Source organism: Opisthocomus hoazin, chromosome 1 (genome assembly GCF_030867145.1).
Source record: "Opisthocomus hoazin isolate bOpiHoa1 chromosome 1, bOpiHoa1.hap1, whole genome shotgun sequence".
Taxonomy (NCBI): Eukaryota; Metazoa; Chordata; class Aves; order Opisthocomiformes; family Opisthocomidae; genus Opisthocomus; species Opisthocomus hoazin.
The window spans coordinates 101,883,950-101,898,576 of record NC_134414.1 but is presented as its reverse complement, the minus strand read 5'-3'; the positions used below and the strand labels follow the sequence as shown (position 1 = coordinate 101,898,576).

General features: G+C 39.4%; 1 protein-coding gene across 2 annotated transcripts in view; it reads left to right on the top strand.

Moving 5' to 3' along the window:
* Positions 1–14,627, top strand: part of EFHC2 (EF-hand domain containing 2) — a 64,927-nt gene that overhangs the window by 17,090 nt on the left and 33,210 nt on the right. For both annotated transcript variants that reach the window (XM_075430922.1, XM_075430930.1), the window contains exons 4-7: positions 4,255–4,478; positions 7,374–7,625; positions 9,239–9,349; positions 9,675–9,813. In XM_075430922.1, coding sequence (XP_075287037.1) covers positions 4,255–4,478; positions 7,374–7,625; positions 9,239–9,349; positions 9,675–9,813 — 726 coding nt within the window. The remainder of the gene's footprint in view (positions 1–4,254; positions 4,479–7,373; positions 7,626–9,238; positions 9,350–9,674; positions 9,814–14,627) is intronic.

The following is a 14,627-nucleotide window of genomic DNA, read 5'->3' as shown; positions in this document are numbered from 1 at the left end:
GAGCGAAGAGAAGGACAGTAAACTTGACCGCGTAACAAACTCCACTATGTTCTTCCAGAGCCAGAATGCTAATTATTCTTCCCACATAAAAAGAAATTCTCCCATGGAGAGCCAGGCTAGATATGGCAGTGCAAGTGTTTTGTAGATCTAATTCCCAGTTAACAGGACTGTGACTGGCTGATACTGCCTTATCGAAAGGTCATTTATGTCCCATGGGGTTGGCTGTAGCTTCCAGTGCAATCCAGGCCCTGCAAGCCAGCACAGAGTGGAGCAGCTGGCTGGTTTCCCCAAGGTCAGCCAGCTGAAAAGGAGAGCGGAGCTGCCTGCTGGCTGGGTTCCCAAGGCCGGCTGGCTGAAGAGGAAAGTACAAGCGGGAAAGTGAAGTTGCAGTCAGCTCCTCCAATATAACCGATTATCTAAGAGTTTAAGATGTCCCCTGAGGCCTTGAAATAATTGTGATTTTGCCATACTTGATGGTGGCAAAATCATGACCTTGCTATGTTCTGAGATGGGTGAATAAGTGCATGTAAGAAGCCCCCTTGTTTATTGGAGTGAACTTAGTGTTGCTGGAATACTGGTGGTTGCTTCTCCTCCTTTCTGTGCAAGCAGTCAAAGCATGTACGAACTCCAGGTGTTACCCGTTCCTCTCCTCTAATGCGCTCTTGAGTAGTGGCGAGGGAGTCAGAAAGCTGTGCTGAGGAAATTCTTGATACCACTTTATTCCTTCTGCAGTCCAGCATAGCAGCAGAGACCAAATCATTCGCTGCCCAGCTTCACGAGCTGCCTCATAGTCAAAAGGCCTTCACTACTATTAGGGTCTCCTTACATTGCTGCTGTAGTTGCCAAATAATCAGAAGCCCTGAGAACAAAGAAGATATGCTACAAATTGTGGTGTGGGAACTCGATGCCACCACCAATGTCAGAGAAAAGCAGTACTCCAACTCCCTTTACAAGAGCACAGTAGAGGAGAGCTTTAGCCTGACCACATGCAAATATTTAAAATAAAGCTTGGTGGTGCAGTAGGTTAGCCTGCTCAATATACTGACAGAAGACAGAAGAAACATGAAGGATAGCTATCCGTCCTGAGCAATCTGAGTGTTGCACATGCCCAGATCCTCCTATGACAAATTGTAGCAAATTTCTAGAAGTAGAAATGTAATTGTTTTCCAGAAGGAAGGACAGTTTAAAAATGCTGAGACCTAACCTCAGCTGATCAGGTTTTATTAAATTTCAAATTCAATGATATAAAGTGTATCCTCTATATATGTAGATCAGGCACAGTGATACCTAATAAAAGGAAAGGATTGCTATAGATATTATCTTTACAAGACATTCTCCATTAGGAAAGAAATTCTTATCCCTCAGAACAAAATGGGCATGTGTATTATACTTTTAAAAGTGACATGAAAAACTAACCGAAGGCTTATTCACCAGTTCTGAAGTGAATATACGCTCAGGAAACACCTCATATTAGAAAATTGTCAACCATTATATTTTCACTAAAATGATGATTCAACAGGATTTGCATTAATGCAGAAGACTGTTCTGACTTAGCACATTATCTGTTGGGTTTTGTGGGCGTGACCCAAGGATTAGCCAAAATCAGGTAACATATTTTAAAGTATGTGGTTTTGCTAATGGTAATGCGATGCAGTTTTTCATCAGGTTAAAATGTACCAATTACCATGGTTTCTGACTAATATTTCCTTGACGATACATCTTAAATACATGTATAAGTATGTTTAAGCAGATGGAGATTCAAATTTATTTTACAGTCAAAGGCCAGTAACCAGAATGTTGGGTTTGGTACATATGAAACATCAGAATGCTGAACGAGTCTTAAATAATTATTTTAATGGGTACATAAAGTAAATCTGCTTTGTTGCTTTATTCCCCTGAAAAATTAAGGGTATGTTTTCATTGTGGGAGTTAGAATTTAACAAACAACTCTGATAATGTAGTAGTGGAAGGTATTTCATACAGATTAGTCCCTAGGGAAATAAGGCGAACAATAAAGAATTTCTGTGGACTAACTCAGAAATAAGGCCATTCAAACACCAAACAAAACCACACAGCGATATCTTTCTCCCTCCTCCTCTGCCTCTCTTCATCCGCTCTCTCCCCAGGCCCTCCTCCGCCCCCACATACCCCCAAAACAAAATAGCAGTGCTGGAAAATCATCAAACGCGACTCAGTGGGAAACACTACCAGATGCACAGCTGAAGGGCACTGGAAAGAGATCCAGCTCTGTAGCGAGAGATAATGAGACAGACCTTTTAGATAATTGTGTCTAGTAAACTGTTATTGTAGTAGTAGGTTAACACTGGAAGTATTTTTAGTTTTGGAATTTTTGTGTGTTTACTGTAGTTGTATTAAAGTTGCACCTTTTGTAATTACTGTAATTTTGAAGTTGTTGGCAACCTATGATGACAAGGAATTATTATAATAGTTTAGTTTGGTGGTTTCTGTCTGGTCTTAACCAGTGAGTATCCACATTATAAAGCTGGTGTTACAGAGGTGTTTGAGTTGGTAAGCACAGCAAAGACCCTGAGGTTGAAGACTGGACCATCTTTTTATTCTCTGTACAGTATTTTCACACAACTATACTGAGGTATTGATGTGGCAAAACTTTCACTGTTGTCCTTTTTGTTTTCTCATAATGTTGAAAAAAAAGAGTTTAGTCCCAGCTTTGCCAGCCTGCTGTTCTTTGTGAACTCTAACTTCACTCAGAATAAATCATAGGCTCGCATACGTGCAGCTGCATACCTTTCTTTAATGTATGTGTTACATATTTGTTTAACCTAATGAGACTGTAACTTCTAAGTTGTTTCTAAAATACCTGTGGTATCACAGAATCGTTGAGGTTGGAACAGATATCTTAAGATTGTGTAGTCCAACAGCCTGCTCAAAGCAGGATCAGTTAGAGCCAGATGCCCACGGCCATGTTCAATTGGGTTTTATGTATCTCCAACGATGGAGACTCTACGGTCTTTTTTGATCAGCCTATTCCAGTGTTTCATCACCCTCATAGTTTTCTTGTGTTCAGATGAAATGTTATATCTTTGAATTTGTGTCCATTGCCTCATGTCCTGTCAGTGGGCACCATGGAGAAGAGCCTGTCTCTGTCTTCTTCATTCCCTGGCATCAGGTATTTATAAACATTGATAAGATTCTGAGCCATCTGTGCTCCAAGGTGAGCAGACCCAGCTCTTTCAACCTTTCTATATGAGAAATGGTGTCTTAATCATCAGCAGTGGGTACTTTTGAAGCATTACCCAATTCGTCAATGTATTTGTGAGTTTTCAGCTGATAGACCAATAGCAGATTCCGTCTCTTTTAATGTAGCAGTACGTAAAGTAGTAAATGCTCCCAGAATAGCATTCCTTTCATTTAAAGACTATCAAGAAGAAAACCTAACTTTTAACTTTTTAACTTTTAACAAAGTTAAAATATCTCTCTTTTTCCTTTGTGCTTTTTATTTTCCCTTTCTTTTTCTTTTGGATAGTGTTCCTGTTAGACTATGGGTTATGAGTTCCTGGCTCTGTATTTCTGGGATGAATCAGTATTTATGTTTCTCTACTGCAGCCCAGCAAGCAGCCCAACTCATCTCAGTTGTCTCTACTTTCAGTTTGCTCCTTTAAGAAGCTCAGTTGAATGCACCTGCTTCCATGCTTGATGAACTTTTTTCCTTGGTAGGGCAGTTTTTTCCCCTGACCTTAGCTATATATGGCTCTCCTCACCCTGCAAAGCATAGACGAATCTAGTCCCTCCTGTACACCCCTGCCATGTAGATTTTTTGCACAACTTTTTGTGTGTGTTTTTTTAGACAAAAAATAAGGATACTAATAAGTGCTGGAGACTGCTTTGCTTCTCAGAAAAAGACATCTGTTTTCATAATGAGAGCAGTGTCTTTGCTATTCTTGTTGAAAAAATACTAACCTGTTACATTTGCAGCAACACATGGGGATTTATTCCAGTGATTTCCTGTTTGCTACAAAGATGGTAATTTTCTGTATTTCCTTCAGTCAAATACTAGCACCCGAGGTTCTAGAAAGATGATCAGTGTAAAGTATTGTTGTTAATAAAAAGGATCCTCTTACCTAATAGTTCTTTTGCTGAATGAAGGATAATTTTGTTTGTTCCATATGGCTTCATCTGTTTTGGTCATATCAGCACAGAAAATTAGCAAGTCTGTGAAGTCATCCTTAGAGGAAAGGATATTAACTCTGTGAATTTATTCTAATTCTTTTACAGGAACTATTGTTCGGCGGCATCGGATTCCACTTCCACCTCCTCACGAAGATCAGTTCTATACTATAGATAATTTCAATATCAACATAGAAGTAATCATTTATGCCCGAAGATACAAGATTATAGATTGTGACCAATTTACAAAAAATTTCCTGAGGAAGATGGGAGTTAGATTAAATAGTCCCGCAGGTCGTCCAGATGACCCATACACCAAAGAGCGGCAAAAGGTCACATGAAGCAGTAATAGTGAAAACTTGATTTTAATAGTAGTGCCATTGCTATTAGTAATATACATTATATAGAATATTTCTCTAATAGCAAATAAAAAGTGTGTAGAAGTAACTATTTCAACATAATGAATCACAGGAGAAAACTTGCTTTTTAAAATTTTGTTATATGGCTCATTGTACTAACATAGTGAAGTCCCAAATATAACTAATTTTCTCCTCATGTGTTCACACACCTTTTGAAACTGAAAACAATTAATCGGTAAAAATAAAATAAACCTTTCCGTATTAAACTGAAAAGAAAAAAAATGGACCTATTATATGTCCTACTTATGATTTTGCTTGAGTTAATTTAATGATAATAAACACTTTTAAAGTGTTTAAAGGAAGATCTAATTGGAATTGTGGTTCAACCACATCCATGGCTTCCTGCAGACTCACTTACTTGGTCTATTCATGTCATCCTTCATCTCTACCCTACATGTTATTAACAGCTCTTTGCATCTGTAAAGCAGATTCTGCTGCCACAAAGAACTGAGCACTCTGCAATCTTAAGACCTGTAAGATTTTGTCTGAACACAGTTCCCTCGTTTATGAGTATATGGGAATACATACACACCTCATCCAAAAATCTCACTCACAGCTCCTAGATGCTACATGGATTCTTCTCTACAGGGCTTGGGTCTTTTCTCTGGGAACAGTAGTGGGAGTGATGTTTTTTTGTAGGGGATAATGGCAGTTTCTTTCAGTTCTGTTTTTCTTGATGAATATGACTGCAGATGGCAGTGTATTTTGCTCTTGACCTGACTCTGTTAGGACTGTTGGCCCATGATATGCAGCCTGTTGCAGTACATCAAACCTAGTACTATGAAAGCAATAAATACTACACGTGTCTGTTGTGTTCAACTTCATCCTCCTATTGAGAAAACTGCTGCAGCCCTCAGCAGCAAAAATGGAAGGTAATTATGACTGAGATGTGTAGGAGCATTTGCATGTCTTTGAGGCACTCTGAGGCCAACATGTTGGTTTCACTTCGTTCACGGTTTCAGGCTTTTTGCAGCCCCCCCAGTGAAGAGTAGTATTTTTAATTCATCTCCTTGTTCTGTGTAGTGGTGACTCAGGCTGGCCATGGGTTGCTTTTCCCTTACTCAGGCCTTGTAAGTAATAGGTGTGTATTAACACATGCTGAGTTGTCTTGATATTGGCAGACTGCATCAACATTATATATGGTACTGCATAACTGGCTTGGATTTTTTTGTTGTTGGTGGTAAAAACAACAAGGAAAACATTCAGGTATTGTGCATATGTGTGCCCAAAGAGAATGGAGGAAGGAAAAAGAGTTTTGAGAAATAAGAGCATCAGAAGACCAAAAATTACTGGAATCTATGTCTTAATATTCTCAGTTGTTAAGAAATTACAGAAAAGTTGTCTAGCAAATTCTGTCTGCTTTATGCTCTCACTTCCTGTGACTAATTTTTGGAAGGTTATTTATTTATTTATTTAAGGGTGGATTGCTCTGGACTGCTTTGAGCAAAATTAAGTTGATTTGCACCAGACTCCTTATAGTGCAGATAGCCAGAAAATGAAGGTACAAAGGAAAGGAGGGAATATGATGAGGCAGAAAATGAGACCAATGAAAAATGTAGCAAGACCATTAGATTCATATTTCTGTATTGTTGGAGATGATATCCCATGGATGGTGATGTTATCTGGCTCTGTGGCTGTATTTGATTGCTCATTGCATCTTCAAGGGTCAGGAAGGAGGAAAGATAGTACTGGGATGGTAAATACCATGCATATGAACATGATGATGCTTGAAATGGAAGGAGTGCTACAGATCAGCAAGGATGTTGGCAGGCAAAACTTGGTTCTGCTCTCCTTATTTTAAGACTTGATGCTTTGAAAGAATGAACCTTTCCCCTCTCAGATTTTTAAGGGCAGAAGATGTATCAGTGGTTAAATAGAAATGTAGACAATGGTATAAACTGCCTGTAGTCGACAGTACTTTCTGTTCAGGCAGCTCAGCTTACAGTCTCATTGATGTCTATCACCATTCTCCTTTGGAAGTAATTTTGTAGAGTTTTGTAGATTAGAAGGACTGTCTTGCCCCTTTAACCCGCTTTGGTCATGATGGATTTTGACTTTGGAGAAACACCCTGTTCAGGTCACCATTTAGATGTGTGACTGTAACTGACAGTATGTAAATGCAATCTTTGGACTGGATCATCATCCTGGGATCCGATTTAATGCAGTGCTACTGGTTTTGCAGCAACCATGACTGTAGATAGCATCTTGTCATATGTCTTACCAGCTGGAATATATCTTTAGCTGGAAATTTGCTATTCCTTTTCAGACCTATGGGTGTATATTGAGAGAAGAACATCCATACGCAGTACCTGCCAACTGTGTGATGTGAATCAAAAGTTAATTAACTATTTTTTAAAGCTAAAAGAAAGAAAACACCAAAGGGAAAAGAAAGAATTAATTCTTTATACCACATCATCTATAAAAAAATAATTTTCAAGGAAGTAAATCAGGCAGGGTGATGCTATTTGGAGTCGTAGTCATCTGATTACCATGGGCAATTTGTGGAAAATGTGAGCTGTACTATAAATAATTTAACAGTTCTCTGATCTGAAGGACCTTAATGCAAGAAAAACAAGGATCAAAACCAATCCAAATTTGTTTTCATATATTTTCTGAGGGCACAGCAACCCTGTAAATAGTTCTTTGGTAATGGCATAAATTGAGTTTCATGTATTGCAATTGTATGGTATTACTTGAAAATCCTGAAAACATGTTCTAAGATTCGATGGTACCCTGCAGTTTGGTATTCTGTTTTTAAGAGCAAATAATTTAAAAAATTGTTTCTCTTAATTTCTCCTTTATCTGCAGATTCTGGATAGTATGAAGCCATTGCGCCCTTACGAGCGCATTGACACTTTGAAACAATTTCTGGAGCATGATAGACACGTTTTACGTTTTTTCTGTGTGTGGGATGACCCAGAATCCATGTTTCATGACCCACGAGAACTTGTTCTGCGCTATTATTTGTCTGATGATACTATTGATATAAAAGAAATTATACCAGTAAACTCAGGCCGGGATGCAGTTCCACTTTTCCTCAGAAGAGATAAGCTTCCAAAGGTGAGGAATGAAAACTTCAGCTTACTTCCAATTCTTCTGCTTTTTAAGAAATCTTAAATACCTTGTTTTGCAAATCCTCTGTTAGGATTGCAATGATACTTAGGAAGTGTTATCAGAGTATTAATCATAATTGCATGATTTAGGCTTTGCACACATATTCATATAATAACTTAAGTGATGGAAAAAAATAAATTTAGGCTTTTCATGCTTAAATTATAAGGAGAGAGAATTTAGGCAGAAAGATACCCTGTGCTTTCTCCCATATAGTCTATTATGTACTAATAAAGCTCTGCAGTAATGGAAATCCAGAAAATTAATTACTATTGATAGATAAATTAATGTAAAACTGAGGTGAATTCAGATTTGATCCATATGACTTATATTTGGAACCTTTGGAAGAGTCCAGTTGTAGTATTCCATAAGATTACTACTTTGTAGCAAATCTACAGTGATTTCTTAGAATTGAGTTCCTAGATTTGGGACTTTATGCAAAGCTAGTTAAAATCAATAGGAATCTATGAATAAGCTTTGTCAGGCATTAATCAGGTGCTTATTTGAGAAGGCTTCTCTCAGAGAAATCTTCAAGGGGTTTGAGTCCTCTGTAACCTATTATGATTATAAAATTAATGAGCTGATACACTTCTGTATCGCTTTAGAGAGATGATAGAATAACGTCAACTCACAGGTGGAGTAAAACACTGGGGAATCTTTTCCCTCCTTTCCTTCTAATACTGGTTATCTATTTGGGATGCCACAGATGCACATGAGATTTTATAGTAAAAATCTAACAGCAAAATATTGTGCTTTTCTACCTCGTGCATCCTGTGTTCTGAGATGCTGATTTAGCAGCGGCTGTATGTTAACAGACCGTTCTGCTGTTGAAGTGCATGTTGCAGTTTTAAGGGGTAGCTTCTTCCTCCGAGTTCAGTGGAAGTTTTGAGGACCGCAGAGGAGATCAGTCAAAAGCTGGGGTGTCAGGGAAGATGATAATACAAAATAACCCACTTCGGTGACCCTGAATCAGCAGTTTGTTCACAATTAAAAAAATGAAATGTGTTTGTTTATTAAGTTTGATGTTACTGGGATAAACTACTATTGTAATTTTGAAATTCATAATAGAAACAAAAATACCTATGCTTTTGCCAATAGAATCATGCTGACTTGAATGCACTGTATTGGTGCAGTGGTTAGCACAGTAGGACCAATCCTGAGCGGTTCTTTTGCATGTTTTATAATTATTACCAATCAAAATAGTAGCCTCTAGAGCAGATGTTGACAATGATGTGCTGCTTTGGATGTGCTAACCTTTGCTTTCTGTTTGCTTCCAAGAGAAAGACTTTACTCTTGGACACACAGTAAGATTCTGAATGCTTCTTCTGGCATACGTACTGGCTGTTGACATACACACTGGCTTTTAGGTTCGGTCGTGCAATCTTACTTCAGAAGTTACTAAAAATTCTCCCAAGAAAATACTACAATAACAGTCAGTCTGAAAAAAAAAAAAAACAAACCAAAAAAATCCCAACAAAACAGACCTGCTAGTTCTAAGGTAACTGAGTTCTCTTTCTTCACTGTTAAGTGTATTTCTAAAGAGCTGGTCTCTTTTCTTGCAGTATGCTCCCACCGGGCTGTATCAGCCAGGCGCAGTCACCAGTCGCACTGTTCTCAATGTGTTTGGAAAGTTAGTAGGAAACAGAGACCATTACATTCTGGACAATCGTAAGGTCAGATATTATTGAATGCCTCCAGCTGTTGAATGTCTTTATAGTAGTTTTTGTAATTTCTGTGGTTGTTATCCTCTACAACAAAGAGAGTTACAAAATTGTGTTGCCACTGGAGAACAGTTCAAATGAAAACTACTGAGATTTACTGTATGTAAATTCTGCATTTGTGAAAGTGAGGTAGCTTAGCATGGGGTGAAAAATACTGGCAAATGGGCTATGAAGGTTATATTTTAAATGACGTGCACTAAATGACCTAGATTTTAAGAAAGGTTGTGGGATTCTGAGATTTATAGAGCTGCTGTATAAATGCTCCCTCTTTTATTAGACAGGAGCAGTGCATCAGGAATTTTACAGAGACAGTGACCTGAAAATAGGGGCAATAATCAATGTTTGGGGAAGGAAGATAATGCTCTGTGATTGTGATGAATTCACTAAAGAATATTACAGGACAAAGTATGGAATCGGTAAGTAGTGATAATTATCCTTTCCTTGTGAGCCTGTTTTATACTTCTGACAGAGCTGTCTTTGAATTTTATTACTGACAAAACATGTTCATTAAAACCTTTAGCAATAACAATCTGTTGTAGGCTGTAAACAGCAAAGCAGTAATTTTGCAGGTGATCCAGAAGGGCTTTCTTATATGTTACTGCATGGAAAACTAACACATAATGTACATATTCTGTTCCTAACTGCCTCTATTTTAAAACTAGAATGACAAAATAGTCATATGGATAGACTGTCACTTCTCTCCTTCCCCCTCCCATTCCAATAGCTCTGTTTGCAGTCAGAAAATGATAAAGAGCATGTAGTGGGTGAGGAAGTAGAATGAGCTCAATTATTCTCCATTATACTATGTTTCATTTTATATGGATGTCTAAATCCTCACGTAATAAGATTTTCTGACATGACAGTAGTAGTCTGTCACATTATTGGTTTTGACAATGCAGTTTTGTGTATTCTGGACCATTAGAGTATGTATCCTGTGAAGCTTCACCACTGAATTCTGGAAACATTTAGCAACTGTGTATATAATGGAAAAGCATTTTGGAAATGTATTAACAATAGGGGCTTTCGTTTATCTGTCTCTGAATTCACTCTGTCAGACGTGCTAACGGTTCTATTATGGACAGCTTCCTGCAAAAATGACTTAGTTTCTGGCAGTTTATTCATTCAATAAATATAGCTAAGTGGAAGAAGCTGGCTGGAAGAATCCTACTATGGCCTTTCTCTGACATTGTGAAACAAAATACCTAAGTAGACTATTTATTTCAGCTGGACTTGTGATCAGATAGAGTGTAGTATTTGGATCAAAGCTTGTCTGCAGCATTGGGGGAATTACATCATTTAGGGCTGCCATTAAAACACTAAAGTTCTTCATTGGCGAAACATGTCTCATTAGGAGTTTTTTAATAATAGTTTAGCATGTCTGTACCAGAATAAATCTTTTCTTATACTAACCAGTGTGTGAGGAAGACATATTCAATAACCTTAGCGTTATCTGTAATAATAGTGAGTCTAACTCCAGAGATGCAAAATAGGGGGTTCTTCACTGAGAATTTCTTCAGCGAAGACCGCTGCCGCTGTTTGGCAGAAATATCCTCTGTCTGAGCAAAGTATCCTGGAACAGTGAATGGGGATTTCTTACTCACAGCAGGGAATAAATGAAATGCAGCTGACGATTCTCTATCAACCAAGCAATGCAACCAAGTGCTACACAAACTCAAAGGCTCTTCCCCTCCTGCAGTGTTGGCTCAGTAATTACTGGTTATGTGTCTGGATGTTAAAGTTAGGTGGTTTGCAGGTTAGGATAAGTCAGAAGTTGCTGATGTTCAGAATTCTAGAAAATTAGGACCACAGGTGATCTAGTCCATTCCCATTGTTCTGAGGCAGGATAGTGTATATAGATAGATTGTCACTGGCTGATGTTTGTATAGCCTTTTATCAGCATCCTTCGGTAGAGGAGATTGCCTCCTGAGGTATCTTGTCCTAACCTCATAGTTAGAAATCCTGCTTAATAGCTTCTCTGAAGCTGGTTTGTGTAAACAGAGTAACTTTTTTGTCTTACCTTTGCTGGACATGGAGAACAACTGCTCAGTTTCCTCTTTTTATAACAACCTTGTACATATTTGAACACTATTCCAATACACCATCTTACCACCCTACCTCCCTCCTGGGCCATTTGCTGCTGGGGGAAACCTTCCAGTCTTTCTCCATGGGCCATGCTTTTGTATCTGTGATTGATAATTTTTGGGTTTTTTTTCTCAGTGCTCTCTCCAGTTGCTCTGCCTCCTTAACACGAAACACACAAAGATGTGCTCTAGCTGAGAGCTTTGGGAGACTGGGAAGTGTTTTGCACATACCTTTAAGGATACATGATGGCAGAGACTCTGGCTAACACACATTAAAAAAATCCATCTTGATGCAGCCTATCTTGTTCACAGAAAATACACACTTTCTTAGAGCTAAGAGATTCTCACAATTTACTGTGAAATTCTTTCCTGCTTTCCCCATCAGGATTAAGCAAATGTAGGTACGACTTTTTAACTAGAAGGGAGTAGGAGTAGAATCAGGGTAATTTTTGGCTTAGAAGCAGGTTTTGAGAGAGGAAGGGTGAAGGTTCACCTTGTATTCTCAGTGAGTTACAAATTTTGTTTGTGTCTGGTGGACATAGAAGGTACTCTCAGTGGGCTCAGTCCCACAAAGTGCCTGGCATTCTGCTCCCATCCAATTAAACACTGAAACGTGCTTAATTGCAGTTTGAGTCCAGGGAGGCCATTTACTTGAGTAAGAGTAAGCAAGTGGATAAATTAGTTCTTACATCAAGGCACAGTGCTCAGCACCTCTCAGCATCAATCCAGCTGTTTGTTATTGTGTTTTCACATTACTCCCCTTCAATTTATACTCTTCTGCCAAAGCCATTAAAGAGGCCGACATTTATTTTTGACTCTGCAGTTTCAGCGTAAGTTGCTTGCCCATGGAATTTGCCCTTTAGGAAAATCAAGGCCAGTTTAGATTTCCCTTGAAGTGTGTGATTATGATATCTGAAATATTTCCAGTGTTGCTTTTGCTGGTTTTACTCTTTATACTGTTTGTGAAAATCAAAGCAGAGCTTTTCTGTGGGTAAACAATAGCTAATGCCCTTCATTAGGAAGCTAATGACATTACTGTCATCTAGCTGTGCTATGAATGCCAGAGAAAATGCCTCAATGTGTGATATTATCTGTCTAGACTTGCTAGTGCAGCCTCAGAGAAGGAGGAAAATATTCTGTAGCCATGTAAGTGTTGTGGTCGCTCAGCTGAAACATGAAATATACTGGTGTGTGGTGGGGGGAAGCTGATACTCGTTCTTCTCACTATGCTCAGTATGTTAGCGCAGAGTTGAGTAAAGTGTAAAGTATAAAGTGTTCTTTCTTAAATAACAGATTGTTCCTGAAGGAACAAAGCCAGTAAAATTTGGTTTCCTACTGATTTTTATTCAATGTCACGGCAACTCCCAAGCCTGTCTGCTACGCCTTTTTGCAGCACCCTGAGATCCCTCTCCTGTCCCGGCTCTCCTCGCCCTCCCACCCCCTCATTTCTCAGGCTCCCTCTCTGACCTGCTGCCCGGGCAGAGCAGCGTGCGGGGTGATCGCCTGGCCAGTACATGTGTGCTTTTGGCCAGGCAGCTGCTGCTGGATAACAGCTGACTTCTTGTTTTTCCCTCAGTGGGGGCATTAAGGCCTGCTGCCAATTTTCACTAGGCTCGTTAGAGATCGGAGTCTCTCTGGCGTCTAACCCCTCCGCTACATGCGACGGAGACTGAGCAGCAGCTTCTAAATAGACTCGTGCATTTACAGATGCCTTTTTTCCTCAGGTAACTGGAATAATCGTGTAAGAGTAAGACTCTGTAAAAGGAGATTTTCTTCGAATCGGAATAAACACTGTCGTGTTTTAGCTGCATGGATGGTTCTGTGAGCAGTAGATTTTTTTTTAATCCTGCATGTAAAAGTTGTGAAGGTGGTTGTATTGCCTTCTTATTTTACTTCTTACCTAAATTGTGAAACAGACTCTCACAAAAACCAGGTCTCAGCTGTTTGTTATATGCCTCCTCTTATGTATAGAGAACACCTTGTTAAAAATGTCCTCCCTCCAGGTTATCACCACCTCTTATGTTGTCCAAGGCTGGTGGGACTTCTCTCTCCTGTTCTTGGTTGTAATGCTCAGCGGTGTCTGTCCTCTTCCTCTGAAGGCAGAATTTCTTGCCTGCCTGTTATATACTGCTGTTCAGTATGGTTATCGCTCTAATCCAAAATGTGTAGCACTTGACTCTTCCTTGAAATACGGTTTTATCTAACACATGAGGGTTTTCCTACAGCTCTTTGACTGAGGGCAGAAGGTATCGTACAACGCACACCAGAATCTTACAGTGTATATTGAAACTGAAAGCAGACAAGCTTATTCAAGCTGATTTAATGCTGCCTCTTTGGCAACAAATTCTTGAGGAATTTAGTTTTTCTTACAAAGAAGGCTGTGCTATCTTCAATTTGTTTATATGCTAAACATGTGGCTGGAGCTGTTTTGTTTCTTGCTGTTCACAGTGCTTGTTCAAATCTCACGCAGGTTTTGATGTCGTGAGAAAGTTACTGGTATGTGGTGCCTGTTTGGTCTACTGGATGAAACAAACCCCGTGGTGCCAGCCCGTCTCCTGCTGGGCATCAGCTGATGCAGTAACGAGGGGTGACACTGTCCGTGGGGAAAATACCTGTGCTGTTCTGTCTGGAGGTAGAAATTTGTAATCCCGGACTTTCAGTTTACCCTCTGCCCACTCTAAATTCACACTGAGAATGTTACAGCTTGGCAGAAGAGAGCATTGATTCCTTTTCCAGACTGGACAGAGGTAATTTTCATAAGAAAGAGTGATAACCTTGAGAGGAGCGCAGTTTATGTGTAAGTGCCAGTTATCTGTGTGATTCTGCCCTCATGGTGTGTGGCAGAGCGAAGATGAGTTTAGAGCTCAAGTGTAGCTGTTGGTCAGCTGCACCTAGCTGGCTGTTCAGAAGTTGCAGAAATGCGTTTTTTGACTAGTTCCATAAACCGTGTTTCTCCGTGGCAATTTCTTTCTGAATTTCCTCATTCGCAGGAGAGAATCTGAGTCCGTAATCCTTTAAAATCCTGGAAACTGCCGGTGGCACGAGGCTGGGTGTTTGTGTTGGGAGAATCTGAATGAAGCCAGGTCGTTTTACACCAGGGAAGGGGTGGGGACCGAGGCGCTGAACTCCTTGGACTTCGTATACCCCGT